General features: G+C 39.2%; 1 protein-coding gene across 1 annotated transcript; it reads right to left on the bottom strand.

Moving 5' to 3' along the window:
* Nucleotides 1-274: 274 nt before the first annotated feature.
* sapcd1 (suppressor APC domain containing 1) lies at nucleotides 275-22,814 on the bottom strand. Its single transcript, XM_079817657.1, has 4 exons — nucleotides 22,651-22,814; nucleotides 14,260-14,409; nucleotides 1,439-1,594; nucleotides 275-1,345 (listed from the first exon to the last, which is right to left on the bottom strand). The coding sequence occupies exons 1-4, from the start codon at nucleotides 22,735-22,737 to the stop codon at nucleotides 1,256-1,258; spliced, it is 483 nt and encodes a 160-aa protein (XP_079673783.1). The 5' UTR covers nucleotides 22,738-22,814; the 3' UTR covers nucleotides 275-1,255.
* Between the last annotated feature and the right edge of the window lie 76 nt (nucleotides 22,815-22,890).

Raw genomic sequence — 22,890 nt, 5'->3', positions numbered from 1 at the left:
TATATATATATATATATATATATATATATATAATATTTGTCCATTAATGATATAAAACATAACTATTTTTCATGTCAAATAATGACCTTTTAACATTTTTTTTATTAATATTTATGGCATAACCTTTTAATTGAGTTGATATAATCCCTCTATGTTTGTCACAATATCATTTGGCCATGCTCGAGTGTGTCACACACAACTTCAACATTCAGCATGCAAAACACAACAATGATAACAAGGATTTTTTTTTATTTTTTTATTTTTTTTTATTATTAATACGACCTTTACTATTTTACTTGCTGTCATTATTGGGGTTAAACTGACAAAAGACAAATAGTAAAATAAAGGCAAAAATAGTAAAACGAAGCCATTAATTTATTCATGCCACAATGCACTCTGGGAGTACACTTCCTCAGATCCCGGATAGAATTAAGTTGACAAAACTTAAACGGTTTAAGTAAGAATCAGAATCAGAATCAGAATGAGCTTTATTGCCAGGTGTGCTTACACACACGAGGAATTTGTTTTGGTAACAGAAGCTTCCAGTACACAATGTAAATTGACAAGACAAGAGACAAGTAACATAAAAATAAATTTGTAAGTTAAACACACAATGGTGGAAATGCAATGAACAACTTAATGCAATTAAGTAATGCTTACTTAATTGAATTAAGGCAACAAGTTTGCACAATTTAATTAAGTAAACTGAACTAATTAGTTTTTACAGTGTAGAAATGTTCTAGAACTCATTCAGTTTGAGTTCTGTTTCAGTCATTGTGTCCACACAACATTCGGTAATGTTTGAGTGCAGTGAACTCATTTTTATTTAGTACATACAACTGTTAGGTTTTACAGTGTATAACAAGTGATCTTGTAATATTAATTTTAGCCACATTATAATCATTATTTGAGAGAGTTTTTGTTATTTTAAATTATACGGTCATGGGTTTTCAAATCTTGTAGAAGATTTTGGTTATTCCTCTCATGAGATACTTAATTTTCATTCATTTCAGAGAAACATCAGATTACAAAGTCATACTTCTGTCTATATATATATATATATATACAGATAACCAGTAGTCACTTTGCTTATTACACAACCAAAACATTTGAACAAAGACAACAGCATAATTACCTTGATTACACATTTTTTTACATTAACATAGAAAACATTTCAAAGCATTTAAGTATTTTGCTGTTTGATTTGTTTGAAACCCTTTTGCAATTAAAGTTGTAAATGTGTGGATGTATGTGATCAATTAGATGTGCTGTAAGACACAAGCTGCTGAAGTCGTGTCTTCTCAAGCTCCAACATGGAAATCTGTTGATTCCGTCGATTGACTTCCTGTATAAAAAACCCACACATGTTATGCTGAATCTTAGAACTGCACTACACAAACAGAACAAAAAAAACACTATAATTATTACTCATCATCACCTTGACCAGTGTGGCATTGCTCCACCGGAGGTCCCAATCTGAACCTCCGCTCTCTTCTGAGGCAAGATTGTTCCAGACGCAGGAGTCGCTCATCAAACTACCCAGACTCCCATTAACACGCTGCATACAGGACCGCAGAGCGGAGGACCAATTGCCCTGTAAGGTACAGGTTCATTATTTACACATTTCTTAATGTCAAAAATAGAAAATTAAATAAAGTACAAATAAAAAAGGCAATGTTTTGTAAGCCGAATCGAGACACATGTAAACAACAATGTACTGTAACATAGTAAACAAATTATTTCTCATATCCTCGCTTTGAAAGGTCTACATAAGCCTGATCTGGATGTACAGTAGACCTTGGGCCTATACCCAGATATGTTTCAGTTTGTGCCAACCCTGGGTTTTAGACACATGAAAATGGCCCCGCTTTTAGTGGTGTTTATTGCCATAAAAATGTCTAAAACCGCAGGTGGCATGAAATAAACTGAAAGCTGTGAGCAAAGTGACACATGTCTGACGCAATACAGTCACTCCCCGATACAGATCCTTTAAGTCCTGTAAGTTACAAGGTGGGGCCTCCATGGATCGGACTTGTTTGTTCAGCACATCCCACAGATGCTCGATTGCATTGAGATCTGGGGAATTTGGAGGCCAAGTCAACACCTCAAACTCGTCGTTGTGCTCCTTAAACCATTCCTGAACCATTTTTGCTTGGTGTCGTGTGGTCCGATCAAACAGACAAGCTACTGTAGCACAAATTGCTCAAGAAGTTAATGCTGGTTCTGATAAAAAGGTGTCAGAATACACAGTGCATCAGAGTTTGTTGCGTATGGGGATGCATAGCCGCAGACCCCACTGTAAAACCTAACAGTTGTATGTACTAAATAAAAATGAGTTCACTTGACTCAAATATTACAGAATGTTGTGTGGACACAATGACTGAAACAGAACTCAAACTGAATGAGTTCTAGAACATTTCTAGTTCCCAGCATGATAATTGGATAATAATTGTATTGATAAGTGATTAAATAAGTGATAATTGCGTATTGGTGGTGACACCTGATGATGGTAATGAGCAGAATCACTGAAGGAAAGAGAACCAGAGCTTCAGCCACAGCTTTAGATTAAATCAACTGAAGGATAAAAGAAGACATTAAATCTCAGTAGATCTCAGCAGAGGAGGATTAAACAACTCCACAAACAGCATTACCAGCCTCACACATTACTAACCAGATTAACGTCTCAGGTTACTTGTGTAACCTATGTTCTCTGAGTAGGGAACGAGACGCTGCGTCACTTTATGACGTAATGGGAACGCCCTCTGGGTGTGCTGATTGTCTGAAGCCCTTATAGAATCACGCCAATTCATTGGCTGATCTGGCAGAGTCCGAATCCACTCCGGAGCTGACTCCAAAGCCTCCGGACAACTGAGAGGCCCCAAGAGGGAATACCAGGGGAGCGTGCTGGCCTCAGGCCATCGCATAAAAGACGAAACCAACCTATGCTTGCCTAGGGGAACTTCATCCAACTCCCTACGAGCAGCGATAGCAGCATCGTAAACTCTAAGGGTAGTAGCTGCTGCTCCAGCGGCAAATTTTTCTTGCAGGAACTCCAGTACTGGTCCCACCAGGCAGTTAACTGGATCCAGTGCATGGGACAAGCACCATGACTCAAAGACCCTCCACTTGGAGGAGTAGAGCCTCCTAGTGGAAGGAGCTCTCGCACTCGCAATGGTCTCCTGAACATCAGCAGGAAGACCAGTGTCTAGAGCTACTGACCCTTGATGGGCCATGTAGCGTCTGGAGTGTCTCTCTCATGGGATCAAAGTGATAAGTCGTTTTGAGAAAAATCAGAGATGCTCTTCTTTTCCACAGCTCTGCATATAAATTAAATCCCTGCTCCAATGGCTCCAACAAGTCAGATTGCACCACTGACTGGTTAATGACCAACCAGAGTGTGACCAGAAGATACGATGACGGTCCTGTGAGAGCTTCAATCAGATCCTAATCAGCCAGACCTCTAACTCACCCCTATGAGAATGGCCGGAGATACACACACACACACACACACACACACACACACACACACACACACACACACACACACACACACATACACCATCATTCCTCTTTATTTAGTCTTTAATTAAACTATCCCAGAAATTACATATATGATGATTTCTTAAGTATATGCATGCTCCCTATATTTTTCATGTTTGCATGATGTAAGAGCCATCTTAAATGCTCAAAATGGCTCTGTATAGAAGATACACTGCTTTATGCATTTAAACCAAGGCATGTTTGATGTCTAAAGGTTCCTCTTTCTTTGTCTTAGTCAATGGTGCAAAGTATATGATTATGAGATGTACCGTTAGTATGTTTAGTCCTTTTGGAGTGAAACTTTACCAATTCTGGCTTCCAGCAAGAAAATTCCATTGAGTAATAAAGTCAGAACAAAGAAACTCTCTCCCGCCTGAAATTCACACCAACGATTGGTCATCTCAGGGAAGATGGGCGTAGGTTAATGGACTTTAAAGGACAGAAACACAAGCACATCTTTGCTCAGTCAACTTGCAAGGACTCCGACGAGACAAATTTCCTTTTCCTCCCATCACATCAGCTCACGAAGCCCGCGAGCCGGCGCGGCCCAGCCAAGCTGGTTGTTTCCTTTGAAGATTGACGCGCTCCGCGACACGGCCGCCGGCGTGCGCACGAGGAACCTTCTCAGGGCAGACGAGATGAACTTTCCCTTCCAAGACACTCCCTTCTAAACACCTTTAAATCTCCCGCGGACCGACTAAGCTCCGGAAGGACCAAACGGAGAGAGCACTTCAGCGCACGAACACTCTGAGAAACGCCAACGCACGCATCTTGCTTTACACAACACAAAGAAACCATGCAAGTATCAATTCTATCGAAATTTAGATGCGTTTTAAGATTGTACCCCTGTTTAAGGTGATGAAGGTTCTTGCTAGCTCTAGTGGTTACGTTGGGGAAGGTGTCGGATCGGACACGATCAATACCCTTCTTCCTTTCCCTTCTCCTCATCCTCTTTACTTTCCATTATTCTGTATATACATGTATCCTTTATTTAGTCGTATGTAATCATAGTATCAATCATTATTAAAACCATGGTATCCACGTTTTGATTGTCATTGTTGTTGCTCACAAAACACGAGTCCCTTTAATGTCAGATCTAAGCTACGAGCTCTTATAAGTATCATTTAATGCTTTAATTAATACCATAAGATGGAAAGTTTGTCCTTTGTGGCCAGGGGGATAAACTTCCCGAAAATTGGGTATAGAAGACCTAGTGAAAGTTGATAAGGATTGTACTGCTCGTTCGTTAAACAGAATGGATCAGAGGAATTTTTAATCAACTTAGAGGTTATTCTGTGATTTTTTAATACAGATATATATCCGTAGTTAATTGCAATAAATTGTTGTTAACCATATATATATATATTGCATAAATTCCTAGGTTAGGTATTCCCCTTTTTGGGTGATTTTGGAGATTTATAATTCGATTATAACCTGTTATGATTAATCATAAATCCCTAAATATTAATACCCATAATTCCCTATACATTTTTTTGATTTAATTTAATTTAATAATATATGTAACCCTAAGACCCTACACCCACAACTTCCAAATTTCCGGGTGAGGATGCCAAATCCTGCCCTGAAGCTGGGACAATAGGTCCTCTCTGATTGGGATCTCCCAGGAGGGAGAATCCAGAAGGAGAACCATCTCCGAGAACCAAGTCTGGGATGGCCAGAGTGGAGCCACAAGCAGGAGGCTGACCCCGCTCTCTCTCACCCTGCACAGAGCCGCCGGAATCAGTTTGATGGGCGGGAATGCATAGAGTTTCAGGTTGGGCCATGGATGCGCGAATGCATCTTTCCCCAATGGAGCCGGGGAGCTCAGAGAGAGCCAGAGCCGGCACTTGGACGACTCCTTCGAGGCAAAGAGGTCCACCTCCGCTCTGCCGAACACTTCCCAAATCTGAAATACAGTTTGAGGGTTCAGCATCCATTCCCCCGACCTGAGCTTCTGGCTCGACAGGTAATCTGCTGCGAGGTTCAAGACTCCGGGTACATGGACTGCTCTCAGGGACAGAAGTTTGCCCTGAGCCCACAGGAGGAGACGGCGCGCATGCCTGTCCAGGGTGCGTGACCGTGATCCCCCTTGGCGATTCACATGAGACACCACCGACATGTTGTCCGTCCTGACAATGACATGATGTCCCATGAAAGAGGGGAGAAAGTGTCGAAGGGCCAGGGACACAGCTCTCAGCTCTAGGCAGTTTATGTGTCAAGAGAGAACTTCCCCTTCCCAGACCCTGCATGCCGGTCTGCCCTCGAATACCGCCCCCCAGCCGGTTAGAGAGGCATCCGTCGTGATCATTTGGCGACGGAAAACAGCCCCTATATTGACTCCCTTTCGAAGAAAGAGAGGGTCCCGCCATACTGATAGGGCGCGGAAGCAGCCGCGCGACACCTTCAATACACTGTAAAACCCAACAAGTTCAGCTAACTCATTTAATTTGAGGACACCGATTACCTCAAACCATTTAGATTTATAAGAAACAATATTTATGAGTACTCTGCACTTATTTTAATCAAGTCCAATAAAAAAGGATATTTCTTAAAATACAATTAAACTTTAAACTGCATTCAAATACTTTATATAGCTGAACCTTCCCTATATTGAGTAAAACAACTGAAATTACAACCTTTAAATTAACTCAGAGTGCTTGCAGTTACTGCTAGCTCACAATAGCACACTCAAAGTCAAATCTAGTAAGTTAAGCTAACTCATTAAATTTGAGGACACTGATTACCTTAATTCTTTTAATTTTTAGAAAACAATAGTTATGATTACTTTGAACTTATTTCAGTTGAGTTCACTAAAATAAGACACTCATTGCAATCAAGAAATTAAGTGATTAATTAAGAGATGATTGAGCATTAGTGATGAACGCCTGATGATAATGAGCAGAATTACAGAAGGAAAGAGAAACACAAGAACTAAAACAGACTTAAGCCACAGCTTTAGATGAAATAACAGAAGATACAATAAGAGATACAATAAGACATTAAATCTCTGAAGATCTCAGCAGAGGATGATTAAACAACTCCACAAACAACACTACCAGTTTCACACATTACTAACCAGACTGACTTTATTTCTGTCATTTCTGTTTTAATGAAAATAATAGTTTAATAAATAGTTTAACTCCATGATGGAGATGAGTGTTTGCTTTAGTTGGGCACTTGACCCGTAAATATTTAACATTATTCATTCTCTGGCTGCTTTAACTGTGTGTTTAAAAAATAATATTTGTTGTGGTAAGAAATGCCAAGAGAAAATGTAATTAGGTGATATTGGTTACACAACGATAGTTGGTATAATCGTGATGTAGTGGCATAAGTCACTGAACTCACTCAAAGTCTTATGCTCTGGTATTGTGTTGCCGATTTTTGTTTTGATCATCATAATGGTGGCTTCATGATTCAATAGCTTTGAAGATCTAAAGATCCAGCACTGTTGTGATAATTGAATAATATGAAAGATTTTAACATCATGTAGTGTACAAAATGTTTTAATCTATGGCACTACTAAAAAACACACAGACATCAAGAATCTGTGTATGAATCTCAACAATGGTGACAATCAATGAAAAGCTTCTTGCTGCAGTGCATGCTGGGTACCACTGATCAAAACTCCCTCATGGGTCCCAGCATGCATTGCGGCATGAATAAATTATGCATCTGAATTGTGACAAATTTTCTTTGATTCTTACTATTTGCTTTTACTTTTGCTGTGTTTGTTGTGATGTTTGTGTTGCTTGTTTTATGTTCAAAGTTGATCTGTTTATCTGAATTTTTTTTGATTGTCACCATTGTTGAGATTCATACTCTGATTCTTGATGTCTGTGTGTGTCCTACTTATGTTGTGCATTCAAACATTGTGTGCATTACTTTTCAACTGTAGTATTACATAGATTCTACTATGAATAGTACAAAAAAGTAATAACACAAAACCTCTATAACCAGAGCATTAGACTCTGAATGAGATCAGTGAATTAGTTACCACATGATGATAATATCATCAGCAAAAAAACAATCAAAACTAGCTGATCATATTATCTTGGTTTTTCTTACCATAACAAATGTGTTTCGTAAAAGCTGCCAGGGCGAAACATGTTTTGTCAAGGGTCAAGATCCCAACAAAAGCAAACACTGAACACCATCATGGTGAATTCAAATAAAACTATTATTTTCAATATAACAAATGACAGAAATAAAGTTAGTCTGGTAAGTAATGTGTGAGGCTGGTAATGCTGTTTGTTGAGTTGTTTAATCCTCTGCTGAGATCTTCAGAGATTTAATGTCTTCTTTTATTCTTCGGTTGATTTCATCTAAAGCTGTGGCTGAAGTCAGTTGTTTTTCTTTCCTTCAGTGATTCTGCTCATTACCATCATCAGGTGTCACCACCAATACGTAATTATCACTTATTTAACCACTTAACAATACGATTATTATCCAATTATCATGCTGGGCACTAGAAATGTTCTAGAACTCATTCAGTTTGAGTTCTGTTTCAGTCATTGTGTCCACACAACATTCAGTAATATTTGAGTGCAGTGAACTCATTTTTTTTTAGTACATTACAACTCAATTAGGTTTTACAGTGTAGGCGAAGGGACTATCCTGTTGATCGAGCAATTGAGCGTTTCATCCACCAGAGGAAGGGCCTCATGTGGAGCAGTCTCAGGGGAAGCACCGGGGAAGCTGCGGCCATGAGACCCAGGAGCCTGCGACACGTACCCACAGAAACATGATGGCCGAGCTTGAAGTGGGCCAAGCATGTTACAATACTGGAAATCTGAGCAGGGGCCAAACGGGCCTGCGTCAGAATGGAATCCAGGTGAACTCCTAAGAAGTTGGTCTCCTGAGCTGGGGTGAGAACACTCTTGTCGGTGTTCACTCTCAAACCAAGAGACTGAATGTGCTGAAGAGCGACATCTCTGTGGCGAGTCACCAACTCCCTGGAGTGGGCCAGGATGAGCAAATCGTCCATGTAATTGAGTATACGGATGCCCTGGAGCCTCAACGGGGCCAGAGCAGCATTCATACACTTCATGAACGTCCTCGGTGCCAGGGCGAGGCCGAAGGGAAGGACTTTGTATTTATAAGCCCTCCCCTTGAAGGCGAATCTGAGGAATTTCCTGTGTCGTCGGACGACCTGCCGTCGGAAGTATGCATCTTTCAGGTCTATCGTAACGAACCAGTCCTCCGCACGTATCTGTGACAAAATAGTCTTGAGTGTTAGCATCTTGAACTTCCCTCTGTAGAGGGCGAAGTTCAGACGGCGAAGGTCCAGAATGGGACGCAGTCCGCCGTCCTTCTTCGGAACCAGAAAATAACGGCTGAAGAAGCCACATTTTGATTCCGCTAACGGGACCTCCTCTATCGCCCCTTTGAGGAGGAGAGAAGTAAGTTCCTGTTGTAGAACAGAAGCCTCTGAGGCGCTGTTTACTACAGTTTGAATGACCCCGTTGAAGCGAGGGGGTTTGCGACAGAACTGGAGTGTATAACCGGACTGAATTGTGCGGAGGGCTCAGGATGATACCCCTGGCAGAAGCTTCCACTCGTGGGAGAAATGTGACAGAGGAAGTGGGGTGTTGAGGTGCGGTGGACATACCTGAGATAGGGTGTCGAGCTGAACCTTGAAGGGAGGCGTGGCCATCCGCAAAGGAGAGCAAGTGGCGTCCTGGCGCCGAGTGGGAGATGTCATGGCCAGAGTGGGAAAAATAGGCCGCACTGATTCCCGGAGAAGACCGAATGTGTCTCCGTCTGAACGAGTGGCGGATGGTGAGCCAATCAGATGTGAGGGGAGAAAACAAAAAGCGTCTCTTTCCTTCAGCGCCGTAAAAGGTGTGGGTCAGGCCAGTTCTGTATTTCGAAATGCGCTGGGCGGCGAAAGTAACAGAGCTGGATAAGGAGAGCTGGTGAGAGGCGGGCAGAAACGCTTGTGCGGTCTGACCCAGCCTCGGACGTGAGCCGAAGCTCTCCTTTTTCTGACCGGAGGGTCAGGAGCGACTTGAAGTGGCCGGAGCAGAGGGTTTTCTGGGCCGCTTTGGGTCGATGCGCCTGTGAGGACGTTGGCGAGGAAACGGACGACCACGAGCTCCCCAGATCATGGTGGGTGGTGGATGACCCTGGTCGCTCCTCTTACTGGTGAACTCCCTTCTTTGAGAAGGGCGTTCTCTGGACTGAGAGGGGGAGGGGTTAGGGGAGTCTCTCGCTCTCCTGGGCATGAACTGCTTAAAAGCGGCAGACTGAGATTTAGCGGCTCTAAACTTCTCAACCACCGTGTTGACGCCTCCCCAAATAAACCACACTGTGAAACCGGAGTGTCCAGTAGGAAAACCTTTTCCTTATCACGGATTTCCATGAGGTTGAGCTTGGAATGACGGCCCTTGAGTGGACAACTCCTGTTTGAAGAAAACAGAAAAAGAGACGAGCAGAAAGACAAGAACTACAACTGACTTCAGCCACAGCTTTAAATGAAATCAACTGAAGATAAAAGAAGATATTAAATCTCTGAAGATCTCAGCAGAGGAGGATTAAACAACTCCACAAACAGCATTACCAGCTTCACACATTACTAACCAGACTGACTTTATTTCTGTTATACGACTATAGAAGCTCTTTCTGAAAATTAACAACAGGTTTAACGCTAATGTGTTTCATCACCGTAATGGTGATCAGTGTTTCCATTAGTTGGGCTCTTTACTCTTATTAAGTGTTTTCCTCTTTTGACTTCTGCGAATGTGTGTTGGTTAAACACATTTGAAGTAATAAAGGAAGCTAAAGAGAAGTGACATCAGGTGAAAATGATTACCTGGTGATGGTTTAAAAATTGTCATGAAATCAATGATGTCATTTGGTTAAAACAATTGTGTTATTGATGCATTTCATTACGAGTTCTTTGTCACTAAGCAGCCAATCTTGCAATGTTTTAACAGTCAGTTGACAAGGAGACACACACAGACATCAACAATCAGCACATGATTCTCAACAATGGTGACAATAAAAAATGACATGTTGCAATGCATGCTGGGTACCAGCATAGTACAGAACTCCCAGCATGCATTGCAGCATAAATATATTATGCAGCTGAATTTTCCTATTATTGTGTTTGTCACCATTGATGAGATTCATACGCCGATTCTTGATATCTTGATTCTTGAACACCAGGCAATGTCATATATAAAATGTCATCATAAAACCATCACCAAGTGATCATAATCACCAGATATCACTTCTCTTTAGCTTCCTCTGTTATTTCAAATGTGTTTTTCCAACACACACTCACAGAAGTAAAAAGAGGAAGACACATAAGAAGAGTAAAGAGCCCAACTAATGGAAACACTGATCACTGTCATGGTGACTTCAGATGAAACACATTGGAGTTAAACTTCTGTTAATTCTCAATAAGAGCTTCTGTAGACATCTGACAGAAATAAAGTCAGTCTGGTTAGTAATGTGTGAAGCTGGTAATGCTGTTTGTGGAGTTGTTTAATCCTCCTCTCCTGACATATTCAGAGCTTTATGGCCTGCTTGTGGCCCAGATCTGGCAAACAGGAGTGGTCCACTCAAGGGCAGTCATTCCACGCAGCATCTGGGCCGACACAATATTGCTATCTGGATATGAAGGACCAGCTGGCTTAGTGGAAAGAAGGGGGCGGGACTCCCACAAGGGAGCTGAAGATGGAGCGAGATGAGTGGCCAGTGTATCCTCAACCGCAGGAATGGCGGAATAGCCCTGTTCCACAGAACCAACGAGGTTGGTGAAGTCAGCGGCTGCTGTGTTAGTCAAGCGGGCTGAGAAAGGCTGCTTCCAAGGTCTGGATATCTTGATGTGAAGAATGGCAGCCTCCTCCGCGCTGGCCTGGAATTAGGGCCACTCAGAAACCTCTCGTCAAGCCGAGAGGATTGTGCTTCGCGGGGTTCGTCCGGCCACTCGATAGCGAGCTTCTCCGTAGCGCGCAAAAGCGCGTCGACGAGCTCCGCGTTTGCCGCTTAAGGTCGCGCTACCTGGCTGCTAGGCATTAAAGGTAGGCCCGAAATCCTCAGAGTCGGACTCTGCGGTGAACACAACATCATCCAGTCCGAACGAAACCACCTCGTGTGCCTCCGGGCTGGGACACAGGTAGTCGTGCGAAAATTTGATGGGCGGAGTTCCGCGCACGTGCTCGGGGGAGAGAGGGAGAGAAAGGGCGAGGCCCGTCTGCTCGCACTCCACATCCTCGAGCTCTATATCCGAACCCCAGGTCGCGGATCCAAGAGAGGCCTGCGTGGCTTCGGGAGCGCGATGGGGAAAAACGGATGACTCCCTCTCAAAAAAACGCGAGCCTCGAGCGGAGGGTTTTGAGAAGGAGGTTATCGCAAAATTTACATTTAGAAAACCCCTAAACCACCTCACGTGATGTCGTGTTCACCGCAGCGTCCGACTCTGAGGATTTCGGGCCTGCCTTTAATGACGACGCTCTCCTTGTTGGTTCAAATGTTTAGGGTGAAAACCCTAAACATTTGACACACTTACTGTGGGGGTCGTCATTCGCGATGAAGCGAGTGCACGTCGGCAGGCAACGACGAAATTCCATTGCACTTCACCGCAAGGAGAACTTTATTTCTGTCATTTCTGTTATATTGAAAATAATAGTTTCGTTTGAATTCACCATGATGGTGTTCAGTGTTTGCTTTTGTTGGGATCTTGACCCTTGATAAAATGTGTTTTGCTCTGGCTGCTTTAACTGTTTTTATGAAGCACATTTGTTATGGTAAAAAAAAGCCAGAAAATGTGATCAACTGGTTTTGTTTGTTTTTTTGCTGATGATATTATCGTCATCTAGTGATTGAATCACTTATTTCATTTAGCATTTAATGCTCTGATTATTGAGATTTTGTGTTATTGTTTATTTATATTATTCTATGTAATTCAACAGAACAATATCCACGATGGTTGTGGTAAACAAACTATATGCAGGATATAAATTAATACAATTACCCACGGTTTCACAGACAAGGCTTAAGCTAGTCCTAGACTAAAATGCATGTTTGAGTTGTTTTAACTGAAAGAAACTTGCACTGATATATCTTAAAATATGTCAGTGCTATTGTTTTGTCTCAAGATGCATATCAGTAATGTTTTTTTCTAGCACACGTTTATAAAAGTTCCTTAAAATTCCTAATTGAACTAATGCCTAAACCTAGTTTACCCTAAACCCTGTTTGTGAATCCGGGCCATAATCCACCAACAGTTTTAATCTACAATAAAACTCAGACACACACAGGAATCAAGAATCAGAGTATGAATCTCAACAATGGTGACAATCAAAAAAAAATTCAGATAAACAGATCAACTTTGAACATACAACAAGCAACAAAGACATCACAACAAACACAGCAAAAGTAAAAGCAAATAGTAAGAATCAAAGAAAATTAGTCACAATTCAGATTCATAATTTATTCATGCCGCAATGCATGCTGGGACCCATGAGGGAGTTTTGCTTATTTTAGTGAACTCAATTGAAATAAGTTCAAAGCACTCATAACTATTGTTTTCTAAAATTAAAAGAATTAAGGTAATCAGTGTCCTCAAATTTAATGAGTTAGCTTAAATTACTAGATTTGACTTTGTGTGTGCTATTGTGAGCTAGCAGTAACTGCAAGCACTCTGTGTTCATTTAAAGTTTGTCATTTCAGCTGTTTTACTCAATATAGGGAAGGTTCAGCTGTATCAAGTATTTGAATGCAGTGTAAAGTTTAATTGTATATTAAGAAATATTTTTTAGTGGACTTGATTAAAATAAGTGCAGAGTACTCATAACTATTGTTTTTTATAAACCTAAATGGTTTGAGGTAATCGGTGTCCTCAAATTAAATGAGTTAGCTGAACTTGTTGGGTTTTACAGTGTACTCAAAAACTTAATCAGAGTAGTACTTGATGATTACAGGTAATAAAATGTTCTAACAAGCTCTTTATTAAACGTTAACAATACGTTTCAGTGTTCATCCATTTTTAACACATCTCTTTTTACAGGTTATGTTGTTTTCAACACATCATGTAATAAAGCGCCCTGACACTCACCATCAATGTACATTGTATGTGGTGTTTATGTTCTCAAACAAACAGGCCTGTGTAAATAAAAGTTATTAATACATTGTTATATCTGTTACTACACTGCACATTTCGCTTTCTGCAAACTTAAAAAGAATGTTCTAAGTCCATAAAGAAATGATAAATGGACTGCATTTATATAGCGTTTTTAACAGACCTACGGCCGTCCAAAGCGCTTTACATTTGCCTCACATTCACCCATTCATACACTCAAACACTCATTCACACACCGACGGCGGTGTCAGCCATGCAAGGCGCCATCCAGCTCGTCGGGAGCACCTGGGGTTAGGTGTCTTGCTCATGGACACCTCGGCACTTGGTCAGGTGGAACCGGGGATCGAACCACCAACCAATGCCGCCCCAACAAAACTAATCTAGTTTAGAAAACTCAAATCAAAAACGTTATTAGGGTTGTAGTTCTATTTTTTAAGTTGGTTGTAGATGTTTAGTTGTCATGCATCCAAATGATATTGCTTTTGTATATATTTTCTAAAAAGCCAGAGAGGCTGCTGAGATTTAAAAATGTGCAGGGTTTGAATTAAAGTCTCCAGGAAAAGGCCTCTAAGTATACTTCTGTTTTTATGTGACAGTTTTACTCAGATGTGTTTTGTGACAGTACGTACCTCTCCATCCAAGTCTCCTGTGCTGAAGCTAACATGCCTTTGTAAATTCAGCTGCAGGCGATTGTGGTACCACAGCTGTGCTTGTTCCACAACCTGCAATCCAGCCCACAGGACGTCCTTTTGTCTTTCCAGATCTCTACGTCTCTTCAGCTGAAAGAAATACCTTAATTTTGTGAAACAGCATAAATATTGAACCTCACACTACAGTATCAACTGTAAGTATGGTGGCACATTAAAAAGATTTTTGTGATATTGATAAGCAAATCAGCTGATATTTGGCCATTTTGGCCTGTTTGGCAGTAAAAGAGTTGCTCTGTCTACAGAAAATATGCAAGTATGTAAAACAAATATTGAGTTAATCAAAAAATCCTACTTTTGTTACGTCTCTGGATGTAAAGTTTTATTTTTTTGTTGTTTATTTGCATTCTTGGTGATGTGACGTATATTGTGTATTGAGTGTAGATCTCTCTCTTTCTCTCTCCTTCTGTGTAATTGGGATCAGCGGTGGGAGATTGCGTTGAGTAGTGCTTAAATGCTGGAAAAGACGGCAGTGGTGAAGAGCTTCTTGTTGTGCTCCACAGTGATTATCTTCGCCATTCTGTCCTCCGTCTCCTGCCCTACACTGTTAGACCTTACCAGGCTTTTTTACAGTAAAATACTGGCAAAACTGCTGACAGTAATTGACTATCAATTGTACAGTTATTTACTGTAATCTACTTTACAGTATGTTACTGTACAAATGCCATGTACAAATACCAAATTAAAACTCAAGTAAAACTCATTTAATTTGATCATTTAATGCAGATTGTTATGCATTGATGATGATATAACCATTAAATAGTCTCTTGATTCCCTGATCTCATCCAGAGTTCAATCCTTTGTCAAAAGTCAAAATTATATTTTACCACAGCTGTGAAACTATACAGTAAGAGTTCCAGCAGCACTACTAGTAACAGTAATAATGAAGTAAAAACAAATCATACACAGTAAAATATAACTATATTTTTACACCATTTACACACGCACACACACACAGATATAAAAAATCAGCACATGAATCTCAACAATCGTAGCAATAAAAAAACGATACTTTAGCTTCACAATTTATTCATGCTGCAGTGCATGCTGCGAGTTTTGTACTATGCTGGCGCCCAACATGCATTGCGACATGAGACTTTTGATTGTCACCGTTGTTGAGATTCATATGCTGATTGTTGTTGTCTCTGTGTGTTGAATGACAAGAGTACAAAATGCTCTTTGATCTGTATGATTTCAAAATTCTAAAGTGTAATTAGTTACTGGAACATGGCTAGGTCTAATGCTGTACCCTGTAAGAAAAATGCTGTAAAAAATCTGTCACATTTTGACAGTACCATGTTGTTAAACAATAAAACAGTAATATACTATAGGCAAAATACATTCTGGGTAATATTTGTCATTTTCGTGAAAATAGGTGACAAAATGTACTGTAAATTAACAGCGCTTGAAGTTGATATTCACAGACTGTTATCCTAATCACATCCTATATCCTCATTTACTATTCCGTACACTAGTTCACTGATATAGTCCACCTGACTGATTGAGTGATAAGAAGTGAGTGAATTCAGACACTGATGAACACCAGCTGTTGTCACTGAAGGAATGAAGAAAACAGATGAACACTCGAACGGAAAAAAGTTGATTTCATCAACTGAAGATAAAAGAAGACATTAAATCTCTGAAGATCTCAGCAGAGGAGGATTAAACAACTCCACAAACAGCATCACCAACTTCATGCATTACTAACCAGACTGACTTTTGTCAGATGTCTACAGAAGCTCTTATTGAGAATTGAGATGTTGTTTTATTGTTTCTTTTGACGTTACCATTATGGTGATTCGTGTTTGCTTTAGTTGGGCTCTTGAACCTTGACATAATATAATTTGTTTCTTGTTGGTTTGACTGTGTGTTTCAAATAAATTTGTTATAACAAGCAATGCTGAAAGAAAATGTAAACAGGTGACATTTGACTATTTATTAAAGGTCTGATTCATTGAGCTCCTTCAGAGTCTGATCTACATGACAAAGATTGAACAACTGAAGCAAACACTTATCACCATAATGGTGACCAACATTTTCAAATAAACATCAACACCTAAAAATCTGTAAAATTTTTAGAAGTCTGACAGAAATAAAGTAAATCTGATTAGTAATGTGAGCTGCCAGTAGATTACCGTCCGTAAAATCAAGGAAAAAACAGTAATATACCGTAAAATGTAACGAATGAATCAAGATATTTGCACTGAAATATTAGTGAAAGTTAATAGAAAAAAGTTGTGCAAAGTCAATAACTGGTAAGGAGAGTAAATAATAAAATGAACTATTTTTATGTGTTGTTGCACAAGATGATATAGAAGAGATCTTTAATTAGTTTTGTGGGTCACCATTGTGCTGGAGAGTAGAGCCTGTGCTTCAGTGCAGGATGAGCAGAGGAACGCTGATGAAATGCTGCCTGATGCTGTACTTAAAGTCAGTGACTGTGTTTGCTGATGCAGTTATGCGCTGTTTGTTGAGTAATTTATCACATTCATGTGTGCTATTGCTAACAATGAACTGCAAAGACTGAAGTTATTAAAGTCATGTTTTTAATTATTGCTCTACTACACATTATGTATTTGCAGTTTATATTAAGAAATGTTCCTTTTTCAGTGAACTCAAATGAAATAAGTTTACAGTACAAACACTGTATAAATACTAGTTTTAAAAGGAGAACTGTTTGAAGCAATCAGTTTTTCAAATGAAAAGAGTTACTTGTCATCGTATTATTACGGTAATATACTGTAAAAAAAAAAAGGAGAGCTGTAAATAAACAGTAGAGGGCTGGCAACCACAGCTGCCAGTAGATTACCGTTATTTTACAGCACAAATTTTTTACAGTGTAGAACCATATAGAAAGCAATTTATATAAAATTAATATAATATAAAATCAGCTATAAAATCAAAGATTAGATACGGAAAGAAAACACAGAAGTGCGCGTGAAGATTAAAAAAACCCTGATCAACTTTCTCTTGTTTTTTTTGTTTTTTCATAACAAATGTGTTTTATAAATGCCTTGTCATGGCAGCCAGAGAAAAACTAATGCTAAAGAGTCAAGGGTCAGAGCCCAACTAATGCAAACACTGATCCTTACAATGATGACTACAAACTTTATTATTTATAATAATCTAATAATCTCTGCTAAATCTCAACAAGAACTTTTGTACATGTATGGAAGAAATAATGTCAAGCTGGTTTGTAAACTCAGTGTGGCTGGAGTCAGTTGTAGTTCTTGTGTGTCTGCTCGTCTCTTCTCTTTTTTCTGTTCTTGTTTCTCTGTCCTTCAGTGATTCTGCTTGTCAGGTGTTCATGCTCATTCACTTATTTTTATTCACTCTGTGAAGTGAACTATATTAGTGAGCTAGTGTAGGGAATATTGAATGAGGGTATAGGGTGTGATTGAGAACACAGCCTCTGAGTGTCGACTTTGAGCGCTGCAAACTCACGGTATTCCTCTAGGCTATTTTCTCGAAAACGGCAAATATGACCAAATTTTAATAGTGTAGACATCCAGTTATTTTTGTAGTATTGCGGTAGCTGTTGGCTGTTGCTGGTAAAACATTGCCTTGTAAGAGTGTGTCGCTGTGTTTTCACTGGACGCTAAAGATCAAGAGTCTGTACACTTTTCGCTACTTTTGTATCATAAGATTTCCTTTCTGTGATTGGGATATTTTTCCTTGTTTCTTTGTAACTAATATTTATTTTGGAACCCGTTGCACTGTTATCCCTGAAATTGTTTTAATTCAAATTATTTAGGTACAATAAACATAAACTCCAACAGATTTGTTCAATTACTCCATGTTTTTCGTTTGTTGTACGATTTGCATGATTTTTTTCATTCTATATAATTGTTTAAATTAAATGTACTTAAAAGAGCCTATTTTAGTCGGTTGTCAATGCAACGCAATACAAGGAAGATGCTGATTGGCTCTTTGAACTGAAGTCAGGCATGGATGCAGCTGCGCGCATTTTTATCAACGTTTGCTGGTATAGGCCTGGTAACTTTACATTTTGGTCTCAAACAGCTAATACATTATTAATCCCTAATAAATTAGATGTATAACACTTAGCCAGTAAAATAAAATGTAAGTTTAGGCTCAAAAATATATTTTACGATACTGTTGACTTTTTTGTTTACTGTTGTTTGACAATTTATTTTGTTTAAGGTTTTCATTTTGAAATAACTAAATAAATCAACTGAAGATAAAATAAGACATTAAATCTCTGAAGCAGAGGAGGATTAAACAACTCCACAAGGAGCATTACCAGCATCATGCATTGCTAATCAAATTGACTTTATTTCTGTTTCACCATGATGGAGATAAGTGTTTGTTTTAGTTGGACTCTTGACCCTTGGCTCTTTAACATTAGTTTATTATTGTTCAGCTGCTTGTATTTGAAAAAAACTTTAGTTATGACAAGCTAAAGAGAAAGTGTGACATTATGACTTTGGCTTATTGATTCAGTGGCTGAATAAAAAAATTCATTCAGACTCTAATGTGTTATCAATTTTGTATTGACGTGATGTTATTTGTGTTATTTAACAACATGAGATCCAGCACTGTAACGGTAATTAAATAATATTCAAGATTTTAAATCATGCAGTGCTTAGAATTGTGACTAATTCTCTTTTATTCTTACTATTCTTACCTTGCCTTAACAACTGCTTGGCAATTCCCACTGTAAAACCTAACAGTTGTATGTACTAAAAAAAATGAGTTCACTGCACTCAAATATTACTGAATGTTGTGTGGACACAATGACTGAAACAGAACTCAAACTGAATGAGTTCTAGAACATTTCTAGTGCCCAGCATGATAATTGGATAATAATTGTATTGTTAAGTGATTAAATAAGTGATAATTGCGTATTGGTGGTGACACCTGGTGATGGTAATGAGCAGAAACACTGAAGGAAAGAGAAACAGCTGACTTCAGCCACAGCTTTAGATGAAATCAACCGAAGAATAAAAGAAGACATTAAATCTCTGAAGATCTCGGATTAAACAACTCCACAAACAGCATTACCAGCCTCACACATTACTAACCAGACTAACTTTATTTCTGTCATTTGTTATATTGAAAATAATAGTTTTGTTTGAATTCACCATGATGGTGTTTAGTGTTTGCTTTAGTTGGGATCTTGACCCTTGACAAAACATGTCTTGCCCTGGTACCCAGCATACATTGCAACATGGCATTTTTGATTGTCACAATTTTTGAGAATCGTGCTGATTGTTGATGTCTGTGTCTATCTGTCATAATAGGTAAAACTTTTATTTTTGTTCATGTTTGTTAAAAAACTAACTGCATAAGTTTAACTGATTGTTAAAACACTGCAAGATCTGATGCTTCTGTTACACGGGATTCGTAATGAAAATACATTAATAACACAATTGTTAGAACCAAATGACATAATTGATTACATGACCATTTTAAAACCATCACCAGGTAATTATATTCACCTGATGTCACTTCTCTTTAGCTTTCTTTGCTACTTCAAATGTGTTTTACCAACACACACTCTCAGAAGTCTAAAGAGGAAGACACTTAATAAGAGTAAAGAGCCCAACTAATGGAAACACTGATCACCATTTCGGTGACTTCAGATGAAACATTATATTTAAACCTCTGTTAATTCTCAGTAAGAGCTTCTGGAGTCGTATAACAGAAATAAAGTCAGTCTGGTTAGTAATGTGTGAAGCTGGTAATGCTGTTTGTGGAGTTGTTTAATCCTCCTCTGCTGAGATCTTCAGAGATTGAATGTCTTCTTTTATCTTCAGTTGTTTTCATCTAAAGCTGTGGCTGAAGTCAGTTGCAGTTCTTGTCTTTCTGCTCGTCCCTTTTTCTGTTCTCTTCTCTCCTTCAGTGATTCTGCTTGTTAACAGGTTTATTAAGGCTGAGATGACTCCACATTTAATCTACACAGATTTTGTGGCTCAGATAAGGTCCAGTTCTGGTTTATTTCTTTGCTCTTGGCTGACATCTGGCATTGCTCTGGCCTGCTTGTGGCCCAGATCTGGCAAACAGGAGTGGTCCACTCAAGGGCCGTCATTCCACGCAGCATGTGGGCCAGATCAGTATGCCACAAGTGCCAGATGTGGGCCAGATCTGGGCAGACACAATGTTGCTATCTGGGTTGCTTACCTTGGAATGCATCCTCCGAAGGTAGCATTTTTGTGTCATTCTGAGACTAGCAATTGTCTAGCAATTGCCTTGTAGTGTTAGAATGTCTTATCTGCTGTTAGCAACAATACACAGTAAAATCCCCAGAGTTAAATTAACACTGCTCAGAGAACATTTGGTCCCACTCTACAGAGTGTTAAAGTAACACTGAATCAGTGTTAAAGTTAATGAGATAATTAAGAGATTAATTAAGTGATAATTGACCATTAGTGGTGAACACCTGATGATAATGAGTAGAATCACTGAAGGAAAGAGAAAAAGAAAAACACAAGAACTACGACTGACTATTAAAAAGACATTCAATCTCTGAAGATCTCAGCAGAGGAGGATTAAACAACTCCACAAACAGCATTACCAGCTTCACACATTACTAACCAGACAGACTTTATTTCTATCAGATGACTACAGAAGCTCTTATTGAGGTTTAGATGTTGATGTTTTATTGAAAATTAAAGTTGTTTGAAGTTACCATTATTGTGATTAGTGTTTGCTTTAATTGGGCTCTTGACCCTTGACTTGCCAACATAAGTTTTTCTCTGGCTGCTGTAACTGTTCGTTACGGTGAAAATGGCAAGAAAATCTTGACGCTTGTTGTTTATGATACAGTTGTTATCATCATATAGTGCCTTATTTGCTGATCCCCTGAAAGTCATTGATTATAGGAACATTGTGATTCTAGGGCAGAAGATCCAGCAATGTTATCATCAGAGAAACTAAACAATTATCAAAAAATTTTTACGTAAAATTTGTACTGCGGTTTAATAACACATCACACAATAAGCACTTCTAACTCCTGCGAGTTTTACTCACACACACATATCAAGAATCTGCCTATGAATCTCAACAATGGTGACATGCTTCATGCCACAATGCATTCTGGGTGCATCACGCAAAACTCATCTATGGCTCCCAGAATGCATTGTGGCATGAAGCATGTCACCATTGTTGAGATTCATAGGCAGATTCTTGATGTCTGTGTGTGAGTTCATCTCGCAGGAGTTAGAAACGATTAGTGTACAATCGGTTGCAAAACTTATTCAGCTTTTCTGATTAAAACAGTGTTGGATCTTTTCTAAAATCACAATAAAAAAAGTGAATAGTATATTGCTCATACTCAGTCATAAAATCAATGAATTAAATCATTATACAATGATCATATTCTCATCATCGAGCAGCCGACAGCATCTGATTGTGTTTACTCTTGCTATAGCAAACTCAGTTACAGCAGCCAGAGAAACACTAATGTTAAAAAGTCATCAAACTGCCCAACTAAAGAAAACACTGATCACCATGATGGTCACATTAAAAACTAAAAATTTTCACAACAAAATCAAACAAAACATTTGTTAATTCTCAATAAGAGACGTCTGACAGAAATAAAGTCAGTCTGGTTAGTAATGTGTGAAGCTGGTAATGCTGTTTGTGGAGTTGTTTAATCCTCCTCTGCTGAGATCTTCAGAGATTTAATGTCTTTTTTATAGTCAGTCGTAGTTCTTGTGTTTTTCTTTTTCTCTTTCCTTCAGTGATTCTACTCATTATCATCAGGTTTTCATCACTAATGGCCAATCATCACTTAATTAATCTCTCAATTATCTCATTAACTTTAACACTGATTCAGTGTTACTTTAACACTCTGTAGAGTGGGACCAAATGTTCTCTGAGCAGTGTTAATTTAACTCTGGGGATTTTACTGTGTACAGAACTCATTACGTCTAGCAACCAAACATCTTAACAACTGCACTGCAACCACTTAGCAATGCCCTAGCCACCAGAATACCTCAACAACCATCAAAGACCTGACTAGCAGCAACTTGCCATGTATTTAAACTAGTACATTAGGCCTATACTGTAGTTCAAAAAAGTACAATTCTCCTAATTTTGACTATAAGCAATCGAACCTTCTAACCTCACTTCCAAACAGCCCAAGTATGCAAACTACATAAGTCCCAAACCAACGACTTCAAATTTTAGACAAGGCTTCAGCAAATTTACATTCAACATTTGTCTTTCCAATCTTTCATTTTTAAGTTTAATCACAATAGACTGTCCCAATAGGAGGTTTTATATGATTTGCTCCCTTTTATGAATTGCCCCATCCCATCTGGCAAGCATTTTCACCCAGTTTCTTACCCAATGGAAGCAGTGCAAAGCATCAGGGCTGTATAGGCTGTTCTGGAGAGGGATGATGAGGACGCTGTAAGAGTCATCGTGTGCCATGTGTATCAAGGTATAAACACAAAATGAATGAGAGAGAGAGAGAGAGAAAACAAGAAACAGAGAAATACGAAGCCTGGGAGAGTGAGTGAAAGAGGGAGGGACGGAGGGATGGACGGATGAAGGAATGCAAATAGATATTCAGGAAAATGTCTA

The sequence above is a fragment of the Gobio gobio genome (assembly GCF_949357685.1).
Source record: "Gobio gobio genome assembly, chromosome: 5".
Classification (NCBI taxonomy): domain Eukaryota; kingdom Metazoa; phylum Chordata; class Actinopteri; order Cypriniformes; family Gobionidae; genus Gobio; species Gobio gobio.
Note: the sequence above shows the minus strand (reverse complement) of the source record. Positions and strands in the feature narration are given on the sequence as shown.